We start from the raw sequence: 13,012 nt of genomic DNA, 5'->3' as shown, positions 1-13,012 counted from the left end.
CGCCTCCCCGGGCCGGGCTGTCATCGCCGCCGGGGCAGGGGCTGCAGCACCAGGCTCAAAGGGGCTGCGGGTCGCGGGCAAAAGATGAGGGCGAGCGGGGAGGGAGGACACTTGTGCCTGCTGCTTTTTCTGCTGCCTCCGGGCCGGCCCCGGGCAGAAGCTGAGCTGGGCAGGTGGCAGCAATCTGTGCCACGGGCCCAGGAGTCAGGCAGGGACTGGCAGGGCTCAGGAGCTGTGCCTGCATCTGGGAGGTTTGCAGCTGACTGCCGAGGACAGGCATGAACTTCAGTCTCCCCAGCCCTGGCACGGGAAACTCCAGGTCTCTCCATGCCAGCAGGGAGTAGCCCACTCCATGTAGTCTGCAGATCTTGTTTTTCATTATGCTCCTCTTCCCCACCCCAGCATTTGTTTCATTATGCCCCTTTCCCCCTCCTTTTTTATTTTTTGGCCTCTCTTGGCCTTTGGGGTCTTTCTGCTGTGAGCTAACCAACCTCATACTGGTGGGGCATAGGGGGATGACATCTCTCTTCAAACTCAGCTTAGCTGTGCCTTCAAACGTAACTAGCAGAGTCACTGGACTCCTGGAGACTAAAAGAGAAAAACGCTTATTAGGGAACTTTGTGTAGTTCATCTCTTGCCTGAAGGGGCAGCCCACAAAGTTATTGTTGTGCTACATCCTTTCACGAGTTCAGCTGCAGTGGGTTGAACAATCTGGTCAGATCAGGCTCTTCTTCCACTAGATAAAAGCATATTAGTGTTGTCCTCATTTGTTCCTAAGAATATCTCACTTTATCAAGGCTTTTGTAACCGCGCTCATCACCGTGGTATCTGTGCACCTCCCAAAAGGTTTATTTAAGGCTAAAAAAACACCTCTGTTGCAGCTTCTTTAACTGATGAGATCATTTCCTTATTGTTAGATTCAGGCACATTGTTGTGGGGGAAAAATGTTTTTGCCCTTTTGTCTCAGCAGTAAGTAAACTTCTTTGCCACATTACTGACAAAGTAATGAGTCAGGTGCCTGCCATAGGCAGGGGTTTAAAATGAGTGATTTGAAAGAAATTAATGATCATAAGGGAAAAAATTGCTTTTGGAGTGGTGGCAGCTAATGTGCGTTGAAATAAATGCTTTGGACTACATAGAGCACAAAGTATTTCTGTAACATGGTGCCTTGTACACACAGTGCTGAATGCTTGCCATGTTGCAAGTCGTAGTAACACCCAATAATCCAGATAATGGGAAGATTTCTACTATTGAGTCTGTTCAGGAATTTAAAGTTCCTTTTTAAAAAAAAAAAACCCAAACATTTATTATATTGAAATCCTCCACATGAATGTTACTTTATAGTAGGTCAGCCCAGAAGGAGAAGGAAATGAAGAGTTAAAGGAATTTGGTAGTCCTAAACTTAGACCAGCCAGCTTTGTTGTGGGAAGCTAGCTTGCACGTGTATGCTGAACCCTCCCTCTGTTTTTCCTGCCTGCTCTGTTCTCAAAAATAGGCATGAATTGTAGCATATGAGAATTTCACTGCCAATGCACTAGCTTTCTTAGGCAGCAGGTTTTCTTTTTTCTCATGAAAGATGCACTAGGCAAATTGTATGCATATGTTTTTTCACTGCTATAAACAACCCTGATTTGTTTGCATGTCCCAGTTGAGAAATTATGATAGTCTGTGTTTGTTGGTAAGATTTCCTTTGAAAAGGGCTAAAAGATTTTACTTCAGGGTGCTGAAAGTAAGTGTCTGGACTTGTCAACCTTGACATTTTCATTTTAGAGTCCAGAAGAAATATCTGTTGGGCTAAGATTTTTTTAAGATCTTAGCCAAACAGGCTGGGATGTGAACCAGAATTTCCTGCTGCTGTTAAGGCCCTTCTGTTAAATGTTTAATTTACCTGATAAGCCTTCTAGCTTGGGTTTGGGTTGGTCACATTTTAAGTTATTTCATTAATATTTATAGATCTATGTGTTCAATTCTAATTCTATTAGGAGTTGTATTGTTTCTTGAGGAACAGATATTTTTGTGCTGTTTTATCTCTGCAACTCCTTTAATTGGATTAAATTAAATTAAATACCAGGTTTATATTTATATGGGGGTGGGCTTGAGGGACCTGTTGGATCCAGTCTTATAAAATTCCTATTAACGTCTCCTTCAGGGCTGGGATTCCCTTTACTAGTCTTCCATCCTGTTAAATGCTTCGTAAACCAGAGCAAAGGAAGAGGCTCAGAAGAATTGAATTACACTTCCTTGTTGGAACTGGGTGGAAATCCTGGAGATGGATCTCTTAGGAGACTGTCTTCAAGTTGGGTTAGATGCCAAGGTAATAGTAAGGGACTCCTGGCTTTTGTCAAACTTTCCTCTACCTATCACATGTTCACAAGGAACTCTGAAATGGCTATTTTATTTTTACCTAACCACTTTGGCTGGTGTTAGGTTGGGAATATCACTGGTGTATGTAAAACCCCCACTTCAGACCCTGAAACTAAATATGTCTCCGACTTCTCCAATTCTACATGGGTCTAAAGGAATGGTGTTGACCACAGATTTTACAACAGGGAAGTGGGCATGCAATAGTGGGATTATTAAATTTGGGCACTTCTTTGCTTAGGCTGAGGGTAGGGAATAAGGTAACTGGGAGGGAAACTTGGGTTATAATTAGTGGAAGAATCTTACAGAACATTGGCAGAAGCAGCTTCATCAACTTTTTGCAGATCTTTGGATATTTAGTTTTCTTAAAGCCCTAGCTGCTGTAGTCCTGTGATTACCATAGTATCTGTTGTTAAAATATAGTTAATGAAGGTGCCAACTCTTTTGATCACAAATTAAAGTGAGAAAATGTTGATTGAGTGGATCTAAAAGTTCAGAACCAGAAGGCAAATAAGAACTCCAGAATGGAACGGGTGGCTGCAGAGGCAGGAGGGGCACCATGAGGGACTGGCATGATTTTCAAAACAATGGCCTTATGCTCCCCTGTGATTTTAGGGAATGAGACTGGGGACATTATTCCTGTGATCAATCAATGAATTTTAAGACTTTGAACCATAGGTGGAGCTTTAGACACATGCTGACTTCAGAGCTCTCTGTTCAAGGCCTGCAGAACTTGATCACAGACTTCAACTATTATTTTATTACTCATCTTTCCAGTCCATGTAGACTGGTCTTCAGTTCTTGAAAAGTAAGACTTTGGGAGAGCAGGGAGAACTGTGTATTCCTTACTGGAGAGTATTCCTCTTGGAGAGACTTTATGCTATTCTGCAATCTGTCTGTGTCTTAGCTCGTTTCTCAAATGTTTGTCTGTTTCAGGAAAAATGGATCCCTCCAGCTACCTGGAAGAAGACTATTCCAGCTTGGATGGGCTGGATGATGACGTGTTTCACTCTGATGACTTTGGACTCACAGGTCAGCCTGGTGAGATGACCTCTACTGGCATTTTCACACAGAACCAGTCCTACAGCTGCCTTTTGGGGAGATTTCAACTTTTCCCGCTCACTCACTGCTGTGGTCCTGGCAGCAGGCATGCTGAGCAGCAGGATAAGGCAACTCAAACACTCAACCCATCCTCTTCCAGTCAGGATGTAATGTTGCCTTGTGGAGTCACTGAAGAGCCCCAGAGACTCTTCTATGGTAAGAGACCTCCAGAGTCACTAGCTTTGCAGCAGGGAAAGTGCCCCTCTAGCACTTTCTCTCTTTCCTCCAGCCCAACCAGACAGCAGAGGGTTACTTACTGCTGTTATACTCCCTGACAAAAGATTTTTTCCTTTGTTTCTCATCGTTGCTTGCTCAATGAAGGATCTATCCTCTTGCTCATTGCTTCTGCCATTCTTTATGCACCTATGCCTTTTAAATGCTATTATACTACAGTTGAGTTAATTCTAATACTTAAGTGCAGTTGTAAAGCTGCAGGCAGTAGAGTTTGGTGGAGTGTTTCCTTCACTTAAAAGTACTTTTTCTTCCCCTTGACTGCAAAGTATTAATTCCCTCCAATCTATATGCTACTTATATGAATCTTCCCATTTCTTTGGGACTGCCTAGGAGTTCTCAGTGCAGAGTGGGGAAGTACAAAGACTTCAGTGTTGTAGGCCTGATTTTTGAGTTCTTTGTAGAGGGAGAATATTGGGTGGGGAGGGGAAATAAACATGATCAAATATTTTTTCTATGGTAACTGACAGGTTACCAGGTCTCTACAATTTAATTTCAGTTAAAGCTGAATAAGAGATGCATCATTCTTAAACTTCATTCAGGTAAAAAATAGAATCCATGCTAACAGTCACATTCTTCCTGTGGCTTCTCACATGCAGCATTTGTTGAAATGGAGCCATGCATTTGTATCCGGTTGGCCCTAAATGCTGGGTATCATGGAAAGCCTGACTTGGAAGTTGCAGTGAGGGTTAATGCAATGAGATTATTGTGTTGCAGAGGCATATATGTGTTGGGTAATTGTAATATTGTAATTGGAAAGAAAATCCCAGTACTTGACTGAATTATAAACAACCCTGATCCATGCATGAGATACTTTTCCTGCTGGCCATTTGGTTATGAGAGAGAACATAACACTTTATGCTCGATTAATATAAATCTACTTGGAAAACCAAGTAAATGTTTTACTGACTACTTAGAATGAATATTCATTGTTTAGGCTGCAGATGCTAGACTTCAGCCTGTATTGCATATTCAGGATAACATGCATGTTTTTTCCATCATGATGTGCAATAAGGGAACCAAACTTTACCTTGGCAGTTTTCACTGCTGAGCTTTTTCCTCTCATGTTTTTCAGGGAACGTTGGGTACCGTTTACGTGTTCCCCCAGTTGGCTTTGCGCTGAGTCCACACCTCCAAGAGGAACATCAGGAAGGTCACCAAGAAGTACGTGCTGAGGTCCAAATTGCACGGAAATTACAGTGTATTGCAGACCAGTTCCACCGGCTCCACGTACAAAGGGTAAGCTGTTTTTGTAGGAGATTGGGATTTTGTTATCCCAGTGTGGCACTCTGTGAACATTTAGATCAGATTAATTTTCCCCTTCTTGTTTTCTATGGACAGTTATTGTTCTTGTTGATTATTCAGAATACATATAGGTCACACTGGAGTTGCTAAAGCAGTGGTTCTCAAACAGGGTGCTGGGGTACCCTGGGGTACCACCAGATCCTTTGAAGGGTGCCCTGAGGTATGAGGAGATAAGCAGAGAAGTGCAGACTGAGGCTTGTCCTTGCTTGGATGATCCCCTGACCCCCACTTCCCAGACCCTCTGTAAGTAGGTAAGCACTGTTATGTATAAATTAGATTTTTGAAACTGAGTGCTTTTTATTTCATATGGTATAGAGGGGTGCCTTGAATCCAGTGAGGGGTGTCTTGAGTCCAAAAAGGTAGAGAACCACTATGCTACGGTCTTTGCTGTGAGAGAGTTCTTTTCAATGCCTGTCATATTTGTGGCACTGTATGACACTATCGGGTCTCAAAACCTCATCTCATGTTCTTGCTTGATTTTTAAAAAATATGACAAAAACTTATCTTTAAAATCCTGCAGTTGTCCTTTCCTTCCTCTAATCTCTATTAAATAGAAAAGAAGTGGAACTCCCTGAACACCCGAAGTTATAGGATAGACCTAGGCCAGGGTGACCTTCCCTTTGATATGTAGGCCCAACAGGCAGAGTGCACAGGCTCCAGTGTGTGCTTGCCTCATCTTGCTCTTGAAGAAACTCCATCTTATCAAGGAGGGCTACAGGCTAGGACCTATATGCAGGGATGGGCAATTATTTGTGCTGGAGGGCCACTTAAGTTCTGGTGAGCTGTTGACGGCTGGGGGTGGTGGCAGTGGGGAGATGCCAATTGATCTTATCTGGGCCATTGCCAGGAGCCTGAGGAAGGGCTGCACCCTGCTCCACTTTGTCACCGCTGGGGTTGGGCCATGCAGCCTGCAGACTCCTCAAACCATCTCTCTCCTTCTTTCCCGCCGCCCCGTTTCCTGTTGGTGCTGCCTAGTCCTGGCACCATGGCTGCTGTCAGCCGGGTCCGCACAAGACGGAGCGTGATGCGCTGTGCCAAGTAGCCGTGTCACCTGCCTGCTACAATGAGCTGTTGTCACTGCACTACACTGGGAAAGTTGGGGGTAGCTGCCCCAGGTCAATCCCCCTTGCAGCCAGCATGGACTCACCTCCTGGCAGCACCACAGTTGCAGTGGCTCATCGCAGCAGGCAGGCAGCATGGCTGCACGGCACGCTGTGTTGTGCCCCATCCCATGCAGGCCTGGCTGTGGTGGCCATGGTGCCAAGACTGTGCGCAGCTGCAGCACCAACAGGAAGCCAAGAGGGGGCACGAATGTGGGGGAGGGGGAGGGTGGCAGAGGAGTCTACACGCTGCACGGCCAAGCCCTGGATGTGGCACAGCAGAGCAGTGTGGGGCACAGCCCTCCCTCCTCAGGCTTTGAGCAGTGGTTGGCAGTCTGGATTGAATTAATTGGCAGGCCGGATACAGTCCACAGGCCAGATTTTGCTAACCAATGACCTACAGCAACTCTTCTGCAAGCTTCAGAGGATGATAGACTGTTTCCCTCACCCTAGAGCAGCAGTTCTCAGTCTGTGGTATGAGTACCTCCAGTGGTACACAGACAACCGGTCAATGGTATGCATTAACTTACTTATTATAATTACTTTATATGACAAAAATTTACTGGTGGTACTTAAGGTTGTACCGTTTTAAACTGGTGGCATGCAACCTGTCAGAGTTTGGGAACCACTGTGCTAGAGCACTTTCAGTTGCATTCAAGTTAAGAGGGGGACTTGGCTCTTCGACAGACATTGGTATGGCTCCAAGTTGGGCAAAGATTGGATTGCCCTCAGTTCGTGAAGATAAGGACGTTTTGGAACTCTTCCTTTTGCAGTCCTGCTGCTTGAACATGAATTATTCTAGACAGATAAACCGGAGGCCTGTTCAAGGTTGCTATCTAGACTCTGAGGTGGCATTCTGCGCCTTCAGAAATAACCAGCTTCTGACTGAACTCTCTATTATGCAGTGTATGTTGGTTTGGTTTTTTGTTGGGGTTTTTGTGGGGGGGAGAGGGGCGGGGGCTTGTGAATGGCACCTTTTCACAATCTGCCCCTGAAGCCACACTCATGTTAGCTTTCCCATTGCTTTGAAAAGCTAGCTACAATCTTTGTTGCCCAGAATCCTAAAGGGAAGCAGTGGAACTGGTTGTAACTCGACCCTTTCCATCTGGGGAGTGTAGCTATCCGATGTCTGTCTGGGAAATGCATCCAAGAATGCTATCTCCACCCCCCTCGAAAAGAGCCCAACAGAGAAACCTTGGCCTGTCCCCTCCCTGCTCCTCTTCCCCCAGGCAAGAAGCACACTCTTGGTCTGCAGTGGCGCTGAACACCACGCGAATGACTGCAGTGCAAGGCAGGCGTGTGGGGACTGACAACCCAGGAGAATTGAATTGCATGTCAGCCAAGCATGTAGGAGAGTTAGTAAACAAAAGCATCTGCCTGCACTACCAGCTCAGGCAACCAGCAGAGGCAGAGCTCTTGTGTCTTTGTTTGAACTGGGAAGGCAAAGAGTTGAACAGGTCTCTCATTTACAAACATTTAAAAGAGTAGACCAAATACAAGCATGAAATAGTTTAGCAGTGGTTTTCCACAGCTTGGCCCCAAGATAGTTATCAGCTTTTAGGACTGTCAAAGGATTTTCTTTGTGAGGGACATATGGAGACCTCATGTTATCATACAGCTGTGCCTTGGACCAGTGAGACTTTTATTGTCATATGTATGCCAGCGCATTCACCTCTTGCCCTGCACGGAGGATTTCCCATGGCTGTCGGCACAAATCACACACAAAAAAAGAGGGTCCTATGCAGGAGCTCACTGCTGCAAGCAATTCCAGAAACAGTCTGGAGATGCACCAACTGTTTTACAGTGGGCTGTGGTTTGTTCTTGAGCAGTGGAAGGGGCAGTCTGTAAAATTTAGAAACCTACACTGTGACTTGTATGGAAGATGTCTGTCTCGGTGTGGTACCGAGCAGCAGTGGATGCTCCTTTCCAACTACTTTGAGAATTTGGTCACAACCCACTAATTCCTGGATGGTATCAGGAAGCAATTCAGTATGCCACAAAGTAACAGCCACGCTGTTGTACCCTCCCTAAGGACTGGCAGAAAGTAGGACTAGTTCCGAGGAACTATTCCTCAAACCACTCTGTAAGATTTGAGAGAATTTATGAAGTGTTTGGTGCATGAGTCCACAAAATCAATGCATATTGCCACACTAAAATGACTTCCAATACTAGAGGGCCTGTCATTCAGCCCTTTTATGGTTTTATTTGATAGTGGTATGTTACAATAAAATATAATTATAATAAACTTTGCATCTTTATTCTTAGTGCACTGTCAATACACTAATGCACCATTATGTAACACTCAGTGGACTTAATATTTGAAAAACATTTTAAAAGATAACTAATTACTATAAATATTCCCTGCAAGAGTCCTGAATTTTTGAGTAACAGAGCCTGCTAGGGTTGGTCCCTTTGCAAAGTTGGCATGTCCAAGAGCCCAGGTAGTTCTCTTTCCTTTTTGTATACCCACAGTGCCCCTCATCAGTTTGCACTAACCAGAAGCTATGGAGCCTCACTCAACCCCAAACCCCCCACCATGGGGCAGGAAGACAGAAGGAGCAGCCAAAACAATTTTGTGATTAGGAGAGAATTTAGTTTCTGCTCTGGGCCACTAGACTTGGATGGAACATAAATGGGGACTTTAGGATAGAGCATAAATGAGATGCTGGGTGCTTGCCAGCGTGGTAAAAAGTTTCTGTGTGAGCTCATGCAACACACAAGCCTGAGGTGACAGAGCTTGTGTCATGCTGAGACCCAAATCTCTCCAGTTCTGCATTTTTTTTCTCAGTATGTTAAGTCTTTGGAATACTCATCAACTTCCAGCTGAACTGACTCTGAACAGGCTACAGTTTTGTGGAAATCAGTTTATTCCATCTTTTTCCCCAACGAATAAGGTCACTTTACAGAAGGTGAAATTGTCCCTTTAAGGGTAAAGGAGTAGTAGCTCAGGACAGTTCTGGGCTCTAATCCAAGTGGAGCCACTGACTTGCTGCATGACCTCAGACAAGTCGCTTGACCTCTTTGTGCTTCAATCAACCCAGCTGGAAAACTTTGGTTTAAAAAAAGCAGAACCTCAATGAGAACCAGATGCTGAATCAGAGCTGAGCTTTCTTGGGTAAATAAGTGCATTGCAAACAACAACAAAGCACCCTTCAGACACATCAGAAATCCCGCAGCTGATTTGGACGTGCCGACCATGTTCAAAAAGTACTGAAACTCAGCAATACAAAATCTCAATTTATTTCTACATTTCTGGAAATTCCCCAGTCAGTTCAGCAGATAATCTCTTGATGCAAGTATAAGAAAAGAGGGATTGACCTGAGCATTATACCTTGAGGGCTCAATTTATACAAGTTACGGGAAGTCTTCTGGAAATGGACCACTTCACCAGTGTAATGGCAAAATAATTCTTCCCTCTTCCTCCTGGAAACTTTCCACTTGAAAGTGAAACTTGTCACATAGCTTCCATTGTAGAGTGAAATCTTGATGCCTCCTTTCAAATGCTTGGGCTTATCCAGTAGTGAGCCCAAGTATGTAGTCCAAACCACTCTAGTGGGGGCTGTGGACACAGGACAGTGGGCAGTATTTACTCATCCTTTCCCACAACCCACTTGCTTCATTGTCTTATGCCATTATGAAGAAAATTGGTCGGGTTTTTCCCCCAACAAAATGTTTTTTTTGTCAAGAAGCACTAATTCTAAGAAACCAAAATTGTTTGCAGGAGAAAGTCGATCTTGATAACTTTCTTCCCTTTAAAAGTACTTTGGAAAAGTTTCCAGATGGTCTAATCATAGAAGTAGGGTCGGAAGGGACCTTGGAGATCTTCAGGTCCAACCCCCTGCCTGGGCAGGAGAGAAACTGGGCTCAAATGACCCCAGCCACGTAGGCATCGAGCCGCTTCTTAAAGACCCCCAGGGTAGGAGCCAGCACCACTTCCCTTGGAAGTTGGTTCCAGATCCTAGCCGCCCTGACTGCGAAGTAGTTCCTACGGATGTCTAATCTAAACCTACTCTCCAACAACTTGTGGCCGTTATTCCTTGTTATCCCGGGGGGCGCTAGGGAAAACAAGGTCTCCCCCAAACCCTTCTGGTCCCCCTAGTGAGATTATAGATGATCACTAGGTCCCCCCTCAGCCTTCTCTTGTGAAAGCTGAACAGGTTCAGGTCCCGTAGCCTCTCATTGTAGGGTCGGCCCTGCTGTCCCCGGATCATGCGGGTGGCCCTCCTCTGGACCCTCTCAATGTTTTCCACATTCCGCTTGAAGTGGGGTGCCCAGAACTGGACACAGTACTCCAGCTGAGACCTGACCAGTGTTGCGTAGAGGGGGAGGATCACCTCCTTGGACCTACTTGAGATGCACCCGTGAATACACAATAGGGCCCTGCCGACCGTGACCTCGCGTTGTCAGCCCATGTTCATCTTGGAATCAGTGATGACTCCAAAATCCCTTTCTACCTCCGTGCTCTCAAGAAGGGAGTTTCCCATCTTATAAGCGTGCTGCCAGTTACTACTACCCAAGTGCAGCACCCTGCACTTGTCAGTATTGAAATGCATCCTGTTTTTGTTAGCGCACCCCTGCAACCTATCCAGGTCTTGCTGCAGTCTTTCCCTCCCTGCTAACGTACCCACCTCACCCCAAATTTTGGTATTATCAGCAAATTTGAATAGGTTGCTTTTCACCCCGTCATCCAAATCTCTGATAAAGAAATTGAACAGCGCGGGCCCAAGGACCGAGCCCTGGGGGACTCCGCTGCCCACTTCTCCCCAGGTCGAATACGACCTGTCCACCACCACCCTGAGTACGACCCTTCAGCCAATTCGCAATCCATGTCCTTGTTGAGACATTCTAAACAAAAGTTGTATTTTTTGTGTTTTACCTTGGTTTTACCTTGAAACAACTGTTTGTTTTGTTTTGAAATGACTTAATACAGTGATTCTCAAGAAGTTCGCCATGGCATCCTGAGGTACCTAGAGATTCTTTCAAGGGTGCTACAGAGAACCACACAATGTTAGCACTGTTAGGTGTACAAACATGTTTCACAAGATAAACCTCAAGATTTCAAACAAGAAAAAAGAAAGATGCGTTGAACACCCTGCTGTGGGGTGCTAACCACTGCCAGTGGCAATTTGTGGAGCCCTGGGGCACCAGCTACACCTGTCCTTTTGGTTCCTTCGGGCTAACGAGGAACTTCAGGATCCCAGTACGGGGATACCTTCTGTAACATCACTCTGACAGAATAGGTAACTATTTACAATATTTATTATGTACAAGGTATAGATACCTATTAAATTGTATTCAGGTATTTACATACATACATATATTTATATTTGTACACATACATTGCTATCTATTCTAAGGTTTAATTCATAACTCAATTAACTTACTGGATAAAACTAATGAACTCAAGGCTTATAGATATATATAACTTGGTAATAACATATGTACTCTTACAGGTAGGTGATCGCACCCTCCATAGGTCTGATGTAGACACCCAAAATAAGTCTTTTGGTTGACTATCAGTGTCTTGATGTCACCTTAGTTCAGGTCTGGGTGCGATGGGAGCTCCCTCGATGGTTCTCCTGATGATGGCTGGTGCCTACGCTCGGCTTCCCATAATACATAAACAACCTCCTCCCCACGTCACCCCTTCCTTCCTGCCACTCAGAAAGGGCTGGTGGGTCTACTATCCTGGTTGCTCACTCCCTTGGGGCCCCCCACGTGTCCACTGCGAGAGGAATGGGCTACGGCCATTCACCAACTCCCAGCCCCGGGTGCTTCCCCTCCAGTCAGAGCCAGGGCTCGCCTCCGGGCTCTGCTCACTTCCCTCACTCGCCGCTCTGGTCCCCCGGTGAGATCTCTGCAGTCTCCTCACAGTGATTTGTCCTTCCCTCTGCTCTCAGCTGTCCCCAACGGCCCACCTTCTGCACCAGACCCTGGCAGCTACCCATTCTGGCTGCAGAACCATTTTCAGGGCCTGAAGGCACAATTGCTCCAGGCCTTTTGTTCTGGTGTCCTCAGGGGGGCAAAAAAATCTCCCGGGCTCAGCCTGGCTTTGGCTCATCATGGGACAGTCCCTACAGGTGAGTGTCCCTTCTGTTACAGTCTGTTACATACATTTTTTTGCAATTTCTTAGTTGGTCTAATAAAAGGTATTATCTCTGAACCAAGAGTTTTAAAGCATTTCTTTTTGTCTCAGACCAACGCGGTTACCAAATACATCCCTGAAAGATTTCAAACAGGAATTCATAGTGATAAAAACCTTCTGATCTCACCTGTTCTTTCTGAGTTCTTTGCAACAGAAGAATTGCTCTATTCTTTTTTCTGTAATCAAAAAATGAATGAAAACCCAAGACCTGGCATTTTGAGGGGTCTGTTGCATCTAACGAAGGGTGCATTTAGTCTAAAAAAGTTGGGAACCACTGACTTAATAGGCAAAACAATTAAAAGGTCACAATTGAAAGAAAAAGTTTATGAAATTTCCAGTGTTGGCTTGACACAGCCAAGGTTGGGTTTTTTTTTCCAAGATCTTCAGTCAGATGGATTGCAAATTAGCTGAAGGGTTGTACTCAGAGGGTGGTGGTGGACGGGTCATATTCGACCTGGGGGGAAGTGGGCAGTGGAGTCCCCCAGGGCTCGGTCCTTGGGACCGCGCTGTTCAATTTCTTTATCAGAGATTTGGACGATGGGGTGAAAAGCAACCTGTTCAAATTTGCTGATGATACCAAAATTTTGGGGTGAGGTGGGCACGCTAGTAGGGAGGGAAAGACTGCAGCAAGACCTGGATAGGTTGCAGGGGTGGGTTAACAAAAACAGGATGCGTTTCAATACTGACAAGTGCAGGGTGCTGCACTTGGGCAGTAGTAACCAGCAGCACACTTATAAGATGGGAAACTCCCTTCTTGAGAGCACGGAGG

General features: G+C 45.4%; 1 protein-coding gene across 1 annotated transcript in view; it reads left to right on the top strand.

Moving 5' to 3' along the window:
- Nucleotides 1–2,257: 2,257 nt before the first annotated feature.
- BMF (Bcl2 modifying factor) overlaps nucleotides 2,258–13,012 on the top strand; it is a 24,565-nt gene continuing 13,810 nt past the window's right edge. Inside the window, exons 1-3 of the mRNA XM_006018511.3 lie at nucleotides 2,258–2,314; nucleotides 3,298–3,618; nucleotides 4,769–4,932. Of these exons, the coding sequence (XP_006018573.2) occupies nucleotides 3,303–3,618; nucleotides 4,769–4,932 (480 nt within the window). The 5' untranslated portion in view covers nucleotides 2,258–2,314; nucleotides 3,298–3,302. The remainder of the gene's footprint in view (nucleotides 2,315–3,297; nucleotides 3,619–4,768; nucleotides 4,933–13,012) is intronic.

Source organism: Alligator sinensis, unplaced genomic scaffold, assembly GCF_000455745.1.
Source record: "Alligator sinensis unplaced genomic scaffold, ASM45574v1 scaffold262_1, whole genome shotgun sequence".
NCBI classification, from domain to species: Eukaryota; Metazoa; Chordata; order Crocodylia; family Alligatoridae; genus Alligator; species Alligator sinensis.
The sequence above is the reverse complement of the archived record's forward strand: the minus strand, read 5'-3'. Positions and strand labels throughout refer to the sequence as shown.